This window comes from Poeciliopsis prolifica, unplaced genomic scaffold, assembly GCF_027474105.1.
Source record: "Poeciliopsis prolifica strain line A6 unplaced genomic scaffold, Auburn_PproV2 SCAFFOLD043, whole genome shotgun sequence".
NCBI lineage: Eukaryota > Metazoa > Chordata > Actinopteri > Cyprinodontiformes > Poeciliidae > Poeciliopsis > Poeciliopsis prolifica.
This window is the reverse complement of record NW_026562418.1, coordinates 3,071,503-3,088,687: the sequence shown is the minus strand read 5'-3', so window position 1 is coordinate 3,088,687 and position 17,185 is coordinate 3,071,503. Positions and strand designations below refer to the sequence as shown.

Below are 17,185 nucleotides of genomic sequence, written 5' to 3'. Positions count from 1 at the left end.
GACATATGAACTACAAACGTACAGGAACGTTACGCTTGTTATAAACTGAAGGCTAAATGAAGGCAGCATGGAGGAAACGTTGCTCTCATTAGCCAGGAAGCTTTTTGTTCTCCATGCCAGACAGAAGCATGACAGCATCCTGCTGTGGAATTAGTTTTTCTTCGATTACCCTAAACACACCGTCAGAACTACAACAAAGATCCAACTGGATTCAAACTGCATTCCTTTTTCATACAGGCCTTTCGTATTTGCAATATCTAATTGAAAAGATTTTTTAAATTTACTTCACAAACAGGAGCTGCAGGCTGAGCGTACAGAGGAGCGTCATCGTAGGTCCTCCCTGCAGCTGGGAGGAAGGAAGGACTACAACCATCATGGCTCCCAACAAACTCTAAGTGTTCACATCCCTGCAGTCATTTGCTCTGTTTTTCCCATTTCAAATAACATTCTTGCTGTTACTGAACATACACAGTTTTTTTCCACTTCTTACTCTGCTGCTTTTTTTTTTTTTTGCACAAACATATGCATGCACACTTTCACAATAAATCAATTAATCACATGACAAATCAAATGGAGCTCCACAATTTCCATTTTCATGATATATCCATTTTCTCTTTTCTCTCTTTCTACCAAAAACTAGAAGTCGTCGGTCTAATGCTTTGGTCTCAACCTTTATTAAAGGTTGTTTACAGAGACTTCAGAATTCATCATTATATTACTTATTTTTGATGTTTTATTTTCATTTTTTTATTTTTAAAATGTCTTCCATTACCAGTGTAACATGTTTATTAGAATTTAAAGTTTATTTATCTTTGAGAATGTGTTCTTCACCATCACCTACTTGAAAACGGTCGCAAACATGTTATCATGTATCTCAATAACTTCTGGCACAATTTATTGTCCAGCAAATTTATTATAACAGGTCTGTGCACACTTTGTAGATTTTGTGCTGTAAATTATGTTTGTTTTTTTGTGCTGTTTAATTTACATGCTTCAGATTACCCATCTGACAGGTTTCCCCAGTGAGGGACAATTTTATTTTGAGAGTGACTTTGTGTTGGTCTGTCACATAAAGTTTCAATAACGTATATTGAAATTTTGTTGCAATGTGAAAAAAATTGAAGGGGTATGAATACTTTTGGAAGGAACCATGAATCAAAAACTCCACTATTATTGAAGGCAGCATTATTTTCTACCATCCTACCATTTTTATTTATTTATTTATTTATTTTTATTAAACTTGGCCACGTTGGTTTTGTCTAATCCTGCTGACACCGAAAGCATCCCTCCGCCTTGGCATCTGTTTAATTGAAACATTTGTCTTTTTTTGCATCCCGTATCATGAATAATACATTTCAATAATCCAATTTAAGAGCTGGATCAGGACGAAACGTCAACACGGCGTTGCGATAATGCAGTATTAGAGAATTAGCCTGCACTCACAACAAACAGCTTCCAAAACAAGTCAAGTTCACACTAAGGCCAGATGTACAGCACAATATAAAAGATGCATCGACCTGCTGCTCCACAGCTGCGCGGTTACAGCTCTGCAATTCCGCTGTCATCTGGAGGCACTCGGCAGCAGATCTGACCTTGGCCCGCATCTTACCGATCATGTCAGAAAGCTGACATAGGTTTGCTGAACACTGCCTCAGGGAGGTTGAGCTCTGCCAGAAGTTTGCAGAAAGTGCAGCTGGTCCAAACTCGCTTCGGATTTGATCGCTCCAAACCAGAAGCGAGAAGAAGTTTATTAAAGTATTCATTTTGTCCAGCAACCTAGGATGAAACCGGCATCATGGTAATGAAGTGATATTTAGGTTTTTGGCTGGGAATGTAAATGGCAGTGAAGCAGAAGCAGCTCTGCATAAAATAAAGGAGAAAAACCATCCACATAAAACAAATATTGACCTTTGGCCCCCCACAGGCCAAATCTGGCACTTTAGTTGTGTTCGACCTGCCAATGTCAAAAATATGTACCAAACAGGCAAAAAGTGTTAATACTGTCCTGAAACCATGTTAAATTAGTTTAATATTCAGAATCCAAATATAGTAATTAAAGGTACATTATTGCTCACCGAGTCCCACTTGTTCCCTGCTACACTACAGCCAGTTTGCCACAACATAGCCCGCCAAAAATGCTGCAGTAATGACAGTTAAATAAAAATATCTAACAGAAGATATTTTTTTTCCCCATCTTTAAAGTGACTTACTTAATTCAACAGAGGTCCAGTCAGTTGGTGCTACTTGTCTTATTATAAGTATAGATCACCTGAGTGCAGTAACTGTGTTGGTAGGAATAAGCTGATCTTTGACAATTTTTTTCTTTTGTCAAAAAAAAAATATCATGAAAAAAATAATCAAAAAGGGTAAAACATCCACAGAGGTGAATATTTTCTATAGGAACGGTATAACAGAACGGTGGAGACCAAAATGTATCCATGTATTTAAGTGGTTCAATCAAAGACCGGAACCTAAATCAGCAGACAGGCTTGAATTTAATAACACTCTCTATCCAATCTAACTTAGCTGGATTTGTTTTACACAGAAAATTAGGTGAAATCTTAATTTTCTTAAGAATTGCCAGACTGATATGCAAAATTACAAAAACATAAATAAACACTTGAAGTTGAATTTGCAGCTGAAGTAGTTTTGCAAAAACATTGACTCAGGAGTAAAACTTCTACACGCCACACTTTTCAGTTTTTTTTAACTCATAGTCGAAAATGCTCCAACATGACAAAATATAAAAAAGCCAAATGGGTGAAAATCGTTTTGCAAAGAAATATAAACACCTTCTACAAAGCAGTAAACTCTGCTCCTTTATTTCCTGGTTTAGCTGCAGAAGGATTAGGGATGATGTAAAGGTTATCCTCTATTTTTATTTTGTTTTGACGTTTTCCTCTACAGAGCTGAGGAAAAAAAAAAAAATCAGCATTTAACCCCCGGATATCTTACCTCAAGCATTTCCCCCCCCCCCCCGAAACAATTCTCAAAAATAGAAACTGGAGTGATGCAAAAAATGTCAGTCAATATTTACAACGACGCGGTTATAAATATACACTCCTGCACCTTAAGCCTCCACTCTTGGTAATTGTTTTTAATTTCGAGCAACACTGCTTCCACCTAATTATCTAAATGAGCTGAAGAGGTTCTGATTAGTGACAAATGACTTTTAAAACACGCTCAGTCTGAATGTGTCTGAAACAGCACTCCATTAGCCAGGTGCTATGGCAACTGAGTAAAGCCAGCAGACTAGAGTGAGGAAATGAAAAGAGATATTGTTCTGACAATTGACACCATATTTATATATATTTGTTATGCGTATATACAATGGAAAAGGAGGTCTGTGACTCACCGTACGACTCATATGACTCCCCACTGTGTCCATATTCATAGTAGTCATCTGAGCTGGAAGCAGACAGAAAATGAAGGTGAATATCAGGAAATAAGGCACAGAACAAATGTAATTTATTGCATTTTTCTACAAATAATTTTCAGCTTCTCTTACTATGAGGATAATTAATTGTGCAGCTGCATCAAAAAAGAAAGAATGAATACTTTACATCACTTAAAACTTTGTAAACGTACAAGACAATTTTCTCCCCCGCAAGCTTCTGCTTCCATATTGCTGCTTATGGAGACGTATGACGCGTGGCAACATTAATATAGAAGTAAAAAAAAAATAATAAAATGGGGCACGAGTTGCATAGCGGTTTATTTCTCTGCTTGTTTATTTTATTTTTACCCTTTTCGCGGCCGTCGGTGAGGCGGTGACAGAACAATCCTGCATCGACATCACTCGGTAACAGCGCTATCATTCAGGAGAGGCAATTCATCATAAGGCTGCCACTGAGCCGACAGCAGCCATCACAGCTGGGTCCTCTCCGCCTGCCTGTCAGTCACACTGTCAGCGATAGCAGCACCTCTCTGCTCCCCAGATTAGAGAGCTGAAAGCGTCATTCAAACCCCCCCTAACCCCCCAAACGCCAAGTCGACACCGGCTGACTGCTGAGGGCAAAGAGGTGACAGCTGTGACACTGCACAACTAACAAATTTATACTTTTTTCCTCCTCCCTCCATGGTTAAGTAGCTGTTTTTAGGACTGTGAACCTGAAAGGCTAAAGGGCAATAAGAGGCTGAAGAGAAGCTGCTTTTCTCCTGCAGGTTTTTTTTTTTTTTAATTGGAAAATACGAGTGAATGTTATCTGTATGGCATAAATGTATTTGATTGGGGTGCACTGGTTTATCGGCAAGACAATATGTCGGCCTTAATTAATCAGTGAAAAGACGATGCTTACACATGAAGCCGATCTTTTCCACCGATCTTATCTACATCAGTAAATGTCTAAACATCAACCAGGGTCCTCTGCTGTGAGAAACAATAGTCAGCCGAGTGTTAGCAACTCAGTTGGGTGAGTTCCCAACATTTCAGACAAAAGAAATTTGAGTCGGCCAAAATCAGAATTGGCCGACTCTTTGGCGTTTTAAAGATCGGTAATTGGCAATCAGCAAGAACATTTCAATTGGTGCACCCCTGGTATTTGACAAAACATAAGATAAGTTATTGTAAAACAAATTGACATTTTCTAATCAATGAACAACAAAGTGAAGGCAGTTGTCACGACAGCCATGTTCCACATGTCAGTATTTGCGGAAATATGTTACCAATTTATTTTTTTGGAACTATCATCTAACTAAAGTTTATGCATTAAAAATTACATTACACTAAGTACTTTGTACATTTGCAATTGAAGTATTTTTTGTATCCGGTGTTGTGGGGCATATTGAGGCCGTCAGCCACAGGATACTTCTTGCTCGCTAAATGTTAATTGTTACCTGACTGTGGGGCGTTTTGTTCACCTTTTTAATGCCAATCTTTTGTTTCTGTTCACTGACAGTTTGCTTAGTTGAAACGAGGTTGTGTGACTCAAAAAACTAAAATCGACCAACAGGAGTTAATTCTGTGAAATCAGGGGTCATTTTTTCCTAACTAGTCAAGAGCTAACTGATCCAAACGTGCTTAGAATCACAATAAATTAATAAAATAATAATATTCAATTTAATTCAATATGTATATAAAATACTTTTTCAACCCCAAAGAGGAAATTAAATGTTACTGTAAGTCATGCTATTGAATTTTCTTTAAATTTTTGTAGACTCTCATGGCTGTGGGCAGCAACACAGCTTTTCTGTAGCATCCAGTGTTACAGCGTTTATGCAGAAGCCTCTGACTGACACACGGTCTTTGTATAACAGTCTCCTGAAGAGGATTCTTGTCAGTAATATTTTTCATTTAGAAAAAATCTTCAGAGCAGGAACCAAATGGGGGCAAAATCACCACATTGGTTCCAACATGGTTTGTTTAGCTAAACAACAACAAATCGGCACCAAGTAACACCACAAAGCAGCAGGGCTTTTTGTCATCTTTCGGTACCTTATAATGCAAGATCCTACATAGGTATGAAGTCACTAAACTCGAGAACTAAAGATGTGAATCAAGTGAAAACAGAGTGCTGTTCTCCTGCCAAGGTATCATGGTGGAAAACAAGACCAGCTCCCGAGGCTCCTTTAAGAGACAGGAGAGGTGGAGACAGAGAAACATGTAAATGTGTGTTCCAGCTCATCACGCTGCTCACCCAGAGACAAGACCTGACAGGATGCTTAACAATTAGATCTCACATTCAGCTAAAATGGAGTAAATTCCAGAGTAGTCATTAAAATGAGCGTCATCTTCATGAGCGACAGTAAATCAATTTGTTGCAATTCACAGGTGCTTGCACACGTGTATTGGAGAATTCTCAGCTTTCCTCTATACTACAGCTGTCACATTCTATAAAGCTATAACATAGAGATCCAGATTTTGCGATCCAAACCTCGGAGCTGCACCTCACTGCCATTTGTGCATCACTTATTTTGCTGTGTTTAGAAACAGAGCCTAACTTCCAGGAGGAAATCATTTTTTTTCCACCTGCATGTTGAAATGTCAGATATGGCTGAGCTGGGAGCTTCAGGCGTGGACGTATTCCCACCATCAAGAAAGTGAACAGCAGAAGCTGTTGGGCCCCTCTAATTTCTGAGGTGACATTTAGTCAATATTGCGACATAACTTCGCGCCGTAGCCACTTTCTCCTTTCAATTACAGGTTGCGAGGTGAATCCTGAAGGTCAAGGAGTCCTGGAAAGTCCTGCTTTGGGAAGCTAAAAGCTTACAATCTAATTTGAGAACCTGCTGTACACTTAGCTGCTCAAACCATATCAGTTGTTATTTCTGCTTAGAAAAGTATCGCTCACTTTGTGTCTGATGCTTATCCAACTTTAAAATGGTTGATAAAAACGTAAATACACTTTGAGATAGGCCACAGAGAAACACAGCAAAACAACAAGCTAATGTAGCGAAGAAGCGGTATGCATGAATGGAAATAAAATAATAAATCCAGCTACACAAAAGTATTTCACTGTAAAGATTTGTAGTGTGTTTTGTTGCAACCTGAAATGTGAAATTAACTTCAGTGGTGTTTGAATGTGTGAGGTTTATGTCTGATTGAACGATGTGTGTGCCCAGTTGAGTTTTTATTTTATTTTTCCCTTTTTTGGGGGAGTGGGGGGTTATTGTAATCCGTAGGGGGTTCCAGAAAATCTTTGGGAAGCACTGCAGTGCACAATGCAGTATGGATGAATCAACATGTAAGTTCAGGGAGTACAGCCAGCAGCACGGACTTGTCTGAGGAGAGACGCCTGTGGTGGAGCTCAGGAAAGATATCATCCTGTCATAGGTGCGAAAGAGCTTTGCCTTTCTAAATAGGTCAGCTTTTGATTTGACATTCATTACCAGAAGGAGTCAGCTGCTTAGTGTCTCCCCAGGCCGAGAAAAAGGGAAAAAGATTGGCCAAAACCAGCACGACGAATAAAAAGCCGACACCTATTAGAAATGTGTGTCTCCTTTATCAGACGTGTTAAGCCCAGGCCAACTTTTCCTCAGGTAACGCATCTGTCATCTGCGTAAATGCTTCGTCTGAAGCCCCGATGTTGCTGTTGGAGGGCGCCATGAAACAGATGGCGGTGTTAAATCTGAATGATGTAGAGCACATCCCTCACGGACTTTGCTTTCAAACATCCTCATTACTCTTCCAGTCCTCTGTGAGAATTCTGAAGAAATCTAGAAGGACATTTAAGGGAGACTTCAGGTGCAATGTAGGATTGGTCTAATACGGCCAGAGCAGCTTCTATTCTGTTAACCCATTTTCTGCATTTTTGCACTCTTTACCTCTTCGTCCCCACGAATCCTGAAGCCAAAAATATCTCCTTCCTGTGTGATCATATTTTTTTTTCTCTATTCATTCTTTGCAGAAATGTTGGAGAAGTAAAATGCAGATGAAAACTGCCACACGCTGAATGCTCTGATTATACCAGCTCAGTGATTTCTGCCACAGATAACATTACAATGGGAAATAGAAAAAAAGCCAAAAAAAACAAAAAAAAGAAAAGAAAGAACGAATACTACAGTTTATTCCCCCTCACAATTTTGCCTGAAATGACGCGCATGTAATTTCCAAAGAAAACCTTCGTTATGGATACACTGGTGATTGCTTGGTGTGCCGGCTGATTGCCTGGCTGTCTCCAGCTCTGACCTCCTACTGGAGAGACACAAAGAGGGACAAAATGGCCCATTGGAAATGAATTGACTTTCCAAAATAAGTCTGCCTTCCAGCTTTGTCTAGAAAAATTGTGCAATTTCAAGGTTTTTTTTTTTTTTTTTTTTAGGAAACTTAATGAAATCAATTCTAAAAGATGTGTGTGTGGGGGTAGTCTCTCTCTGTCAATGAAACTGGGTGATCAGGCGACTTGCCTTGTTCTCCATGCAGATTTAATTTACAGAGTTATGTACATCTGTTCCCGTCACCTCAGATTGGCTAATTACCCCCACACACCCGTCATTCATCTTTATGAGCTGTCCACCTTTAAAAAACAATGTGGGTGAAGGCACCACGAGGGCGACAGAGGCCAGACTGAAAAGGTTCATCTTAAAGTGACAAGATTGAAAGGGGAAAAAAAGACAAAACGATTAAACTGTTATTGATGCTGCAGTAAGACGCTGCAAAGACTTCAGGTGTTTTATCACTGACATTTCTGTTCTGCGCCTGAGTGACAGGAAAAGCCTCAAACTGAAGACATTAGTGAGAGGACCTTTGATGCAACATTCAAACAAAAGGAGAGAATAAACTTTGAAATACATCTAACAGGGAGTATCAGTCTATTAATAGGTAAATCAAGCAGATAATTAACTTTCATAATCACTTAGTGCTGCATTTCTATATCCAGCATTTTTCTGCCAAAATGTTTGTATCATAGCAAAGAAATTTAGCTTGAATTGAAATAATTTCCATTCTTAAGTGTTTTATTTCTACTTTAACTCTTTCCATTTTATCTGAATTCTAATCCCTTATAATTTGTTAGATAACTTTTTTATGTCTGGCACTTTGTTGACTGTTTGGACCTTTGTGCTTTTCCTTCTCGTTTGTTTTTGAGTGGAATGAAATTGAACTTTAACATTGGGCAACCCAAAAAAAACCCCCTGAAAAAGCAAAAAAAAAAAAAAACTAACTAACTAAAATGATTAGTTGTGGTCCAGCTTTATTTTCAACCTTTAGAAAGCTGCGAGCTTTCATTTTGAACACTATTTTCAGTGCTCATTCACAGAAGACCTGGCAGACTATAAGCATAACGACCAGAACATGGGGCCCAGGAGAAAATTGCTCCCACCCGCTCCCTCCGCTTTACGGCCCTGCGCTGCCCGTCTGCTGGTCCCGCCAGACATTTACACAGACTGCACACAACTCTGACAATCTGTGACTGACATCTTTCTGTGTTTATATGCAGGCAGAGGTACAGATAAAACTTCCAGCACTGAGATGTAAGGCTGCAGATCATAGCAGGGTCGGGTTGGGATCATGAACCAGTCTGATGGACATCTGAAAAAAGGCTTTGACTCTGATCCGGTCCAGCTCAGAACCAATTCTGCCTAAAGATTAAATGAGATTTCTGTATTGATGTTTTCTTTCTAATGGCGTTGGGATGAAAAAAAGAAGAAAAAAAAAAGACATCATGCTCATGTCCGTTTACTGGTCCGGACCAAATGCCCCACACTTTGCCCAGAGCAGCTCATTTTGGCTCAGATCAAAAAATAATTGTGTGAATTTTTTACCTTCTTTGCTCTTCCAAAAGCCAATCAGCCATCAGTAGCCATTAGTATCGATGGCGACTGATGTTTTTCAGGCCTCTGTTGGTTGTTGAAATTCATTTTTGTCGGCTAAGCACATTAAAGTTTATTCATGGTGTTTTCCATTTTGTTTTTAATGCAAAAATATTGTCAGCAGTCTGCCTGGTTATCGGTCCCACTCACACATCTCTTTCCCCCGCAATTTGTGGAACATGCAGCAAATATAATCTGCGCTGCCTTTTGGTTTTAGACCCAGAGCATCCAGATTGTGCTGCTGGTCTAAACTGGCATTGCTGGAAGATATTTAACATCCATTTCATTGGTTTTTAAAGTTCCAAATATTTGACCAGTTGTGATTTTTGTCATATTTATCCCCAGCATAGTTGTATTATGCGTATTTAGGACTTATAATAAGTAGCTGCGCTCAGGTCGCCCGCAGCTGTACGGCTGTATGCACTGTGTGTACCTGGAGATTTTCCTTTAAGTAAAAACAGAAAATAATTATTTTTTATTTTAATTTTTTTAGTATCTAATCCTCTTTACTATTAACAACATTTAGGAGAAAAATAACTCTATTGTGTCAAAACATCTTGTAGGTAGTGAGTCTGTGTGAGTTCTAGAGGCGCGCGCGTCAAAGCCTAAATGTTATTGGTCAGTTTACTTTTGTAAATTTGGCAGTTTGCCGTTTTTTCTGAAAGCTAAAAATGAATGAGAGGAGTTTGAATCCTCCTGTAGTTCTAAGAGCGCATATTTGGATCCTGCCAGAGTTTTTATGGTGCGCGCGGTTCTGGTGGGTCGCCGCTTTATGAGCTTTGTGTGTGTGCATGTGTCTGGTTTGGTGAACTGAAGATGGGTCACCCACTTACTGGTGGGTTCACACCAGTGATGTAATGATGACAAAACCTTCATACAAACTCGGTGTTTTAATACCGTCGATCTCTGTATTCAGCTGTTCTTAGGTCGGCTTATCCATCTTTTACACTTTTCCAGACTCCAGTTTTGAAAATGAAATAAAGTCCATTCTACCATCTAAATGCTTTGTGTAAAGCTGCCTTCTGGATGTTCCCACTGGCAACTTTTAACATTTTTTTCTGATTGTTTTCCACCAAATCTCTGTAACCACATTTAATAGCAAACAATCATCAAATCTCGCCGCACCGTATGGTGGACCCAAAACGTTGTCCTCCAGGTAAGGGGTGTTTACTAATTACTTCGGGACAAATTGCGACAAACCCACTGAATTGATTGACAGGTGTCATCACCAATTGAACGAATGTACACACCTGACATTCAAAGTGCGTAACAGAAGTGACAAACACCCCATGGCCACCCCACCTCAAAAATGAATCTGGCTGCTGACTGTAAGTACAGAATAAATAATAAAAAAGACCCATGAGGTTTCAATAAAATGTTGTCCTTGTGGGTAATAATTGGTTGCTTTAAAACATCCTACTTTTTGGGTGCTTTCTGTACCGAGAAAAGTGAAGAACAAACTGGCCACAACAGCACAAGGGCGGAGGAACAAAATGACTAACATCGTTTTGAAAATATAGAAAAGTGCAGAAATCCCACAAACCTGCAAACCCACCAACACAACTGCATTTCCTGCTGAATATCATAAAACAAAGAAAGCAATATGCACACAAGACGGATTGTGCTCTTCACCTCAGATCCTCTGCTTTCAGAAAAACGTATCACCCTCCCTGTTCAGAACAGCAGGAAGGGAAAAAACGACATTACGGGACCTTTGTTTTGGCAGAGCTGCTTGTTTTGGAGGTGATTCAAATGTGCTACATGATGAAAGTTAGGAAGCCATGCCACTCCCCTCTGCGCACATCTACGGCACAAGGGTTTACTAATGTTTCTGTATGATTCATCTTTCTTTTATGAAACATTGCCTGTGGACCTCTGAGATGCAGCCTGCAGGGGAGCATCGCAAAGCAATATCCACGAGGAATCTTTTAAAGCGTCAAGTATGAAATAATACTTTGATCGCCCCTGTGCTTTGAGAGGTCCCCTCATCTTGACCTCTTCAAGTGTCCTTTGCCGCCGCTGCCTCCCTACAGAGCCGTCCTCCCTTCATCTTTGCTAATAAAATTAAGAACACTCTCTACACCAGAGACCGCCCTCCAGCCTGCTTGACCTCAGAACCTGATTGGTTATGCCGAACCGAAACTCTCCACTGCTTCTCCCAAATATACGGCTTTCGTCTATGAGGACAGAGATGAGGATCCGATGTGGAAGCTCTTGGTCTGCCTGCCACGGCTGTCACGCCGCGGTAGCGTTCTGAGAGCTTCCCCAAGGCGCCGGCGCTCTTCTGAAAAATGGAAATGTCGTGAAATGTCTTTAGGGCGTCTAAAAGGAGCCTGTAAGCTCAAGTCTCATGTCTTAATGTTGCGAGGGCCTTATTTGCCTTTCAGATTTAATTACGTCTAAATGACTCAAGCTTGGCTGTTCTATTTGACACCATGTGTACAGTACAGTGCACACTTTGTCTCATTTCATTTGTGAGGGTTTGTTCCCCCTGCCTCTTCAGACAGTGATGTGTCGCAGAACGTTTTTTAAATGTTAAAAGCAAAGGATATATATCTATCAGTATCACAGTTGGAAAACGTTCAATAGACGTGCTGAATGACATGACACTGTTTGCACCGATGATGTTGAGAGAAGGGATTCTACAGACAGGAGTGTTTATTTATTGGAAAATTCATAGGATGTTTATGTTACAAGAGTGTGACACCAGATATAAATATTGATGGGAGGTATTTGAAAGGAAATGGAATATTTTAAAGGTGTCGACTCAGTTTCTTGAGGTCTTACTGTAATGTCCTTTTATTTATTTTCCCCTCCAAGAAATTCCATAAAAAACTGGATGTTGCCAGTCAACAGGTCCTGTGTTTATACATTCGTATCTCACAAGCCATCTTTCTGTGGGCGTCTTCTTGAAACACCATTTGACATGCTTTGAGAGAACCAAACTAAATGCACATGAAACATACATTTGCTGCAGGATTAAAGGAATTTGAATAGTGACTCCTACTGTTTGGGAGGAGAACTGCAGTTTGTATGTCAAGTGGAAGCAAATCACATGAAATAAGAGTTTGCAGGTTAAATGCAGTGGAAACCAAACGTTAACATACAACAAATAAAAGACACATTCACCAAAATCAGACCAAAGTGGTTAAAAGATAACACAGTCGATGTTTTGGTGTATGTGAGCAAGTTTTGTCATGAGAACTGGGCCAGAACCCCAGCAAACTATTGGTCAGAAGATTGTGGGGAAAAAAATTGAAACATTTGACCAAAATCAAACTGTTTTACGGCAATGCTACAAAATACTGAGAAAATGTGTAAGCTTTGTATTGAAGACATTAATAAAGAAATTTCTGACATATTCTAAATACTGCTCTATTTTCTTACTCACTAAGTGTTTTTTATCATCTACTGCAGTTTTCTCAATGCGAGCTAAAGTAGAATCTCCTGTTTGTATTCACAAACTTAATGAATAAAGTTTGTTCTATTTCTTTCTCTCATTATTGTTATACTTTGCAAACAGACATGTTATTGGTAATTTGAATTGATCTTAGACAAGAGAAATTTGACGTGTTCTAACTTCAGTCCGTGAGAAAAAAAAAGGTGAACTTCAACTTCTCATTTCAGCTGGATTTTTAATGCCTAATAATAATAATAATAATAATAATAATAATAATAATAATAATAATAATAATAATAATAATAATATAATAATAATAATAATAAACATTTACACAGCTTTGATGCCAACGCAATGGCCAGTGGTAAAACAACAGCCAGACTGCAGCTGTTACTTTCATTTCACAGATTGGCTCCATAAACTCTAAACTTGATTGTCAGAACATCCATCTAGAAGCTAATCGGCTAAATCAGAAGCTAATCTCATAAAAAGTTGCTTTCAGCTCATTTTAAACATCAGATTTTTAACGGTGTGTTCGATGGCAGACAATTGAACTTTCTGTTCTGAGAAAAAAAAACATTGAGAAAATATCAACATTAAATTAGGTTTTTTAGTTGTGGATAGGTAATGTTAAAGGAACATAACTACTTTCTGATATAAAATAAAGAGAAAGTTAAATCTTCCAGTGGACTAAATGAGATTAAGAAAAAAACTGTACTTTAAATTTCTGATGTACATTGAGCAAAGCAAAATCTGCTACCCAAACTGGAGAAGTTATTAGTCTATTATTGTAAGCAGAAAAAGTGATATACATTATTGTGGTAACAAATCAGTAAGTTTGAGGGAATTCAAAATAGGTGCCAACACTTCTTCTAGAATTTTATTTTCCAGACTTTTCAAACCTGTCAAACCCTTTAAAAAATTGCATTGTTGCATATGTGTGAGAGTTTGATTTTAATTTGTAATCTGTTAATCAGACCAAATTAATATATACACAAAACAAAAAAAAACAAATGAGAATTTTTCAGGTAGTTGTAAAATGTATTAGGTATATTTCATTCCCAGAGTGAAAACGGTCTGAGGAGCACCGAGCACCATTATTGTGTGTGGAAAACAAGGAATCAGTTGTCGACATTTTTAGGCCCAATAGTGGATAAAAATCAATGAAATGCATTTCTGCTATGCTGAATCAATGGATCTAGGTAAGATAATGCCTCACCGTATGCAGCAGGATTGTACTGAAGAGAAAGACACATCATCCTTCTGCAGCTGCTTTCCTTACATCAACACAAATGTTTTTCCAGTTAATTATCGTATCTGGTGCGGCGTCAGAACCAGTTGGGGAGCCTGCGAGCCTTCAGCCTTCTCCTTTTTCCTTCCTGCTCACAAAAGGCAGGTCTGCTTCTGGCGGGAGCCACCAGAGTAATACCATGACAGAGAGACTGTAAATTGTTCAGCTTGTTATCCTGCGGCAAGTGAAATCCTGCCACGCAGTCGGGAGCTCAGGCTGGTGACTGGGAGCTCCTTAGGCTGCCAGAAACATTGTTAGGAGACTCCAAGTCCACGTACGTATACACAAACACACAAACACACTTTCACCTATACACACAAACACACACACACACGCACACACACACACACACACACACACATATTTTTATATATATAGTCTCCTCTGGGCCCTGCTGCAGATGGGACCTGTTATGACTGTGCTTGGGCTTGGAGAGACAATGGCGTCTATCTTTGTCCGTCACAAAGCTGTGAATATATAACTGTATCTATAGGGATTCAAAGTTTTGTTTTTAATAGAAAAACACTATTTCCATCAAGTATGCTGCCATAAAAATGCATATTTCCACTTTTAGATTGCGCTATGTTTTGTCTAGGGATGCACCGATCCACGTTTTTCACTTCCGATACAGATTTCTGAGGTTTAGCATCAGCCGATACTGACCCAACCCAATGCAGAAAAACAGATTAATAGAGTTAAATATTTCTTCTTGAAATACAGAGACTTGTACTGAAAAGTACAAAAATTAATTTGATAACTCGGCACCAGTACAGCACTTCAACACACCAATAGCTTCACAAGCTTGGTCAAAAAACAACTTTAACTTTTTAAGTCTGTGCAATTATTAGTAGAACAGCCAATAATAAAGAAATTGACAAAAACAAAAATGTTGACTGGAATGGTCAAACTGCAAAAAACCTTCTTTCAAATGGTTCAGAAAACGCAATTAGGAATTCTCAATATGAGACGTAAATATTAATATCAGATTAGTGCATTTCTACTTCTAACACGCCTTGTTCATGTTTTATTTGTTTTTTGCCCCATTTTAAAAGGTTGTTCAAAATTTGCCTCACTATTGGTCAGAAACATAGCTACTGACTTCAACATTATTAATTGAACAACAATAAAAAAATAGGAGACAAAATTGGCGCATGTGTGAAAATTCAAATGTGAAAATCACTTCAGTTCAAACAGCACAAAGGTCAACACCTTGATGATTTCTAAGAATTTCAGGACAATAAGGTGACGAAGAAAGACATCTGGAATGACGTCAACAACTGACATGTTTCACACATTCACACTGTCAGGGATGCTCTTTACTTCCTGTAGTGTCAGCCCATGTCACCTGCATTTGAGAGGCGAAAAAACATGAAATCAGCAGTCAGTGGTGTGATGGTGAACTACTTTGCGGCTTCAGGGTCTGTACACCTTGAGATAATCGATAATTCCCTGTATCGAAAAAAAACATGGGAAAGGAAATCTGTCCATTATTTAGTGACCTCAAACTTCGGCACAGTTGGGTTGTGCAGTCAGACAACAATCTGAATCCCTCCAGAAAGTCAGTTTCGATGGGTTTGTGCTTTTAATAAATAAAATCATTATTCAAAAACGGCTTTTCAAAATTGATTTTGGGGAATTTTTTAATCAAATAATCAGAAGAAACCTGTCAGGAAGCAAATGCTTTTTAACGTCCCTGTACGGCAGTACTAGCATGTTTTACAATATTAATAAATGGCACCGCTTATAGGTTTAGAAATGTCTTGTGTTCATGGGTAAACAAAGGTAATGTGATCGCTCCATCTCGACTCATCAAAACTGCATGAACCCTCCGAAGCGCACATGCTCAATGTCAGCCCGCAGTAACAGTAGCTTTCCAAGCAAATCCAGGATAAAGGACACAAATAAGAGAAGAAGTAAGTGAATCAGCCGTCTCTGGAGGCAAAAGCTTCTATGTCTGGGTCCTATTAGTCGCTTCGTCTCCCGCCAGACAACAGACATGAAAATCTCTTTAAGTCCACCCAGCCTCCAGCATCTACATGACAGACTCTCTTTTATTTTTTTTCTTTTCCCCTCTCTTGCGCTCACCCAACCTGGCAACCGAGGCAGCCCCCGTTGTTATTCACGGGGCCGCGTTTTAAAAAGGAAAACAGCCACCGACTCCCGAATCGAGTTCTCCCTCCTCACCCCAACACCGACGCTTCTGAGATAAAAAAAAAGAAAAAAAGTTCCCCGGTCGGGGAGGCGGAAAGCTGCGTGTGTGTGTGTGTGTGTGTGTGTGTGTGTGTGTGTGTGTGTGTGTGTGTGTGTGTGTGTGTGTGTGTGTGTGTGTGTGTGTGTGTGTGTGTGAGTTTGTGATATTGACCAGAAGAAAAAAAAAAGAGAGAGATGGCAGAAAAGATGGATGAAGCCTGGGTGACATACAACCTGACACCTCTACAAAAGCAAACATCGACCACCCTCCTCAACAAAAGCCAGAGCGACAGAATGATGTTGCCGTTTCCCTCCTGGAGCCATTTTTTCTCTTCTTTTTTAAAACCAGCTGCTGCTAATTCAGGTGGATTTTTTTTTTAAACATTGTAAACTTGGCAACGAGCATTCTTCTCTTTGACGTCCTATAGACTGGCGTGGGTTAATGTCCAGGACATTGTGTGCTGATAGAATACAGTAAGAGACAAAAGCCTCTGACCTTGTGCGGCGTGGAGAGTGCGATAGCTGCATGGTTATGAGACAGATCGATATTCTGCTTTTAGCCGCGCACGGCCCTGTGTTAAAAGCAACCGCATCGCATTGTGGTAGTTTATTTCGCAATGACATGCCAAACACGGTAAGCACAATGCAACTCAAGTCGGATCATTTAAATGTGATCCAGGTTAGGATATTTTGATCACAATGAGATGCAATGAGAAGGAGCCGAGCCATGACTACATCACTGACTTACTTTTTTTTTTTTTTAATTCAAAGTTTAGCTTCTTGGTAGCAACAAAGCTCAACTTTTTGAACCTCTTTCTTTCTCACATATGTGTGAGATGACAATGTGAGATTTCACTTTTTATTGAGAGATAAAAATCTGTGACTCTGACTTGCCACTAAAACAAGGATTTCTGATTTGACTAGGACTTTGGCTCTGGGAGTCCGACGAACAAAACGACTTTTTTATCTTGCATAATCAGGAGTGAACGTGAGCTGCTAAGTGTTGATTATCTGACGAGATAATTAATGTGTCCCTATTTAAGTCACTGTGGGGT

At 39.3% G+C, this 17,185-nt stretch overlaps 1 protein-coding gene across 2 annotated transcripts in view; it reads right to left on the bottom strand.

Moving 5' to 3' along the window:
• Positions 1–17,185, bottom strand: part of khdrbs3 (KH domain containing, RNA binding, signal transduction associated 3) — a 161,567-nt gene that overhangs the window by 11,587 nt on the left and 132,795 nt on the right. For both annotated transcript variants that reach the window (XR_008607732.1, XM_055055874.1), the window contains exon 8: positions 3,356–3,408. Coding sequence is in view for 1 of the 2 variants with exons in the window: in XM_055055874.1 (XP_054911849.1) it covers positions 3,356–3,408 (53 nt within the window). In the remaining variant the exon portion in view is untranslated. The remainder of the gene's footprint in view (positions 1–3,355; positions 3,409–17,185) is intronic.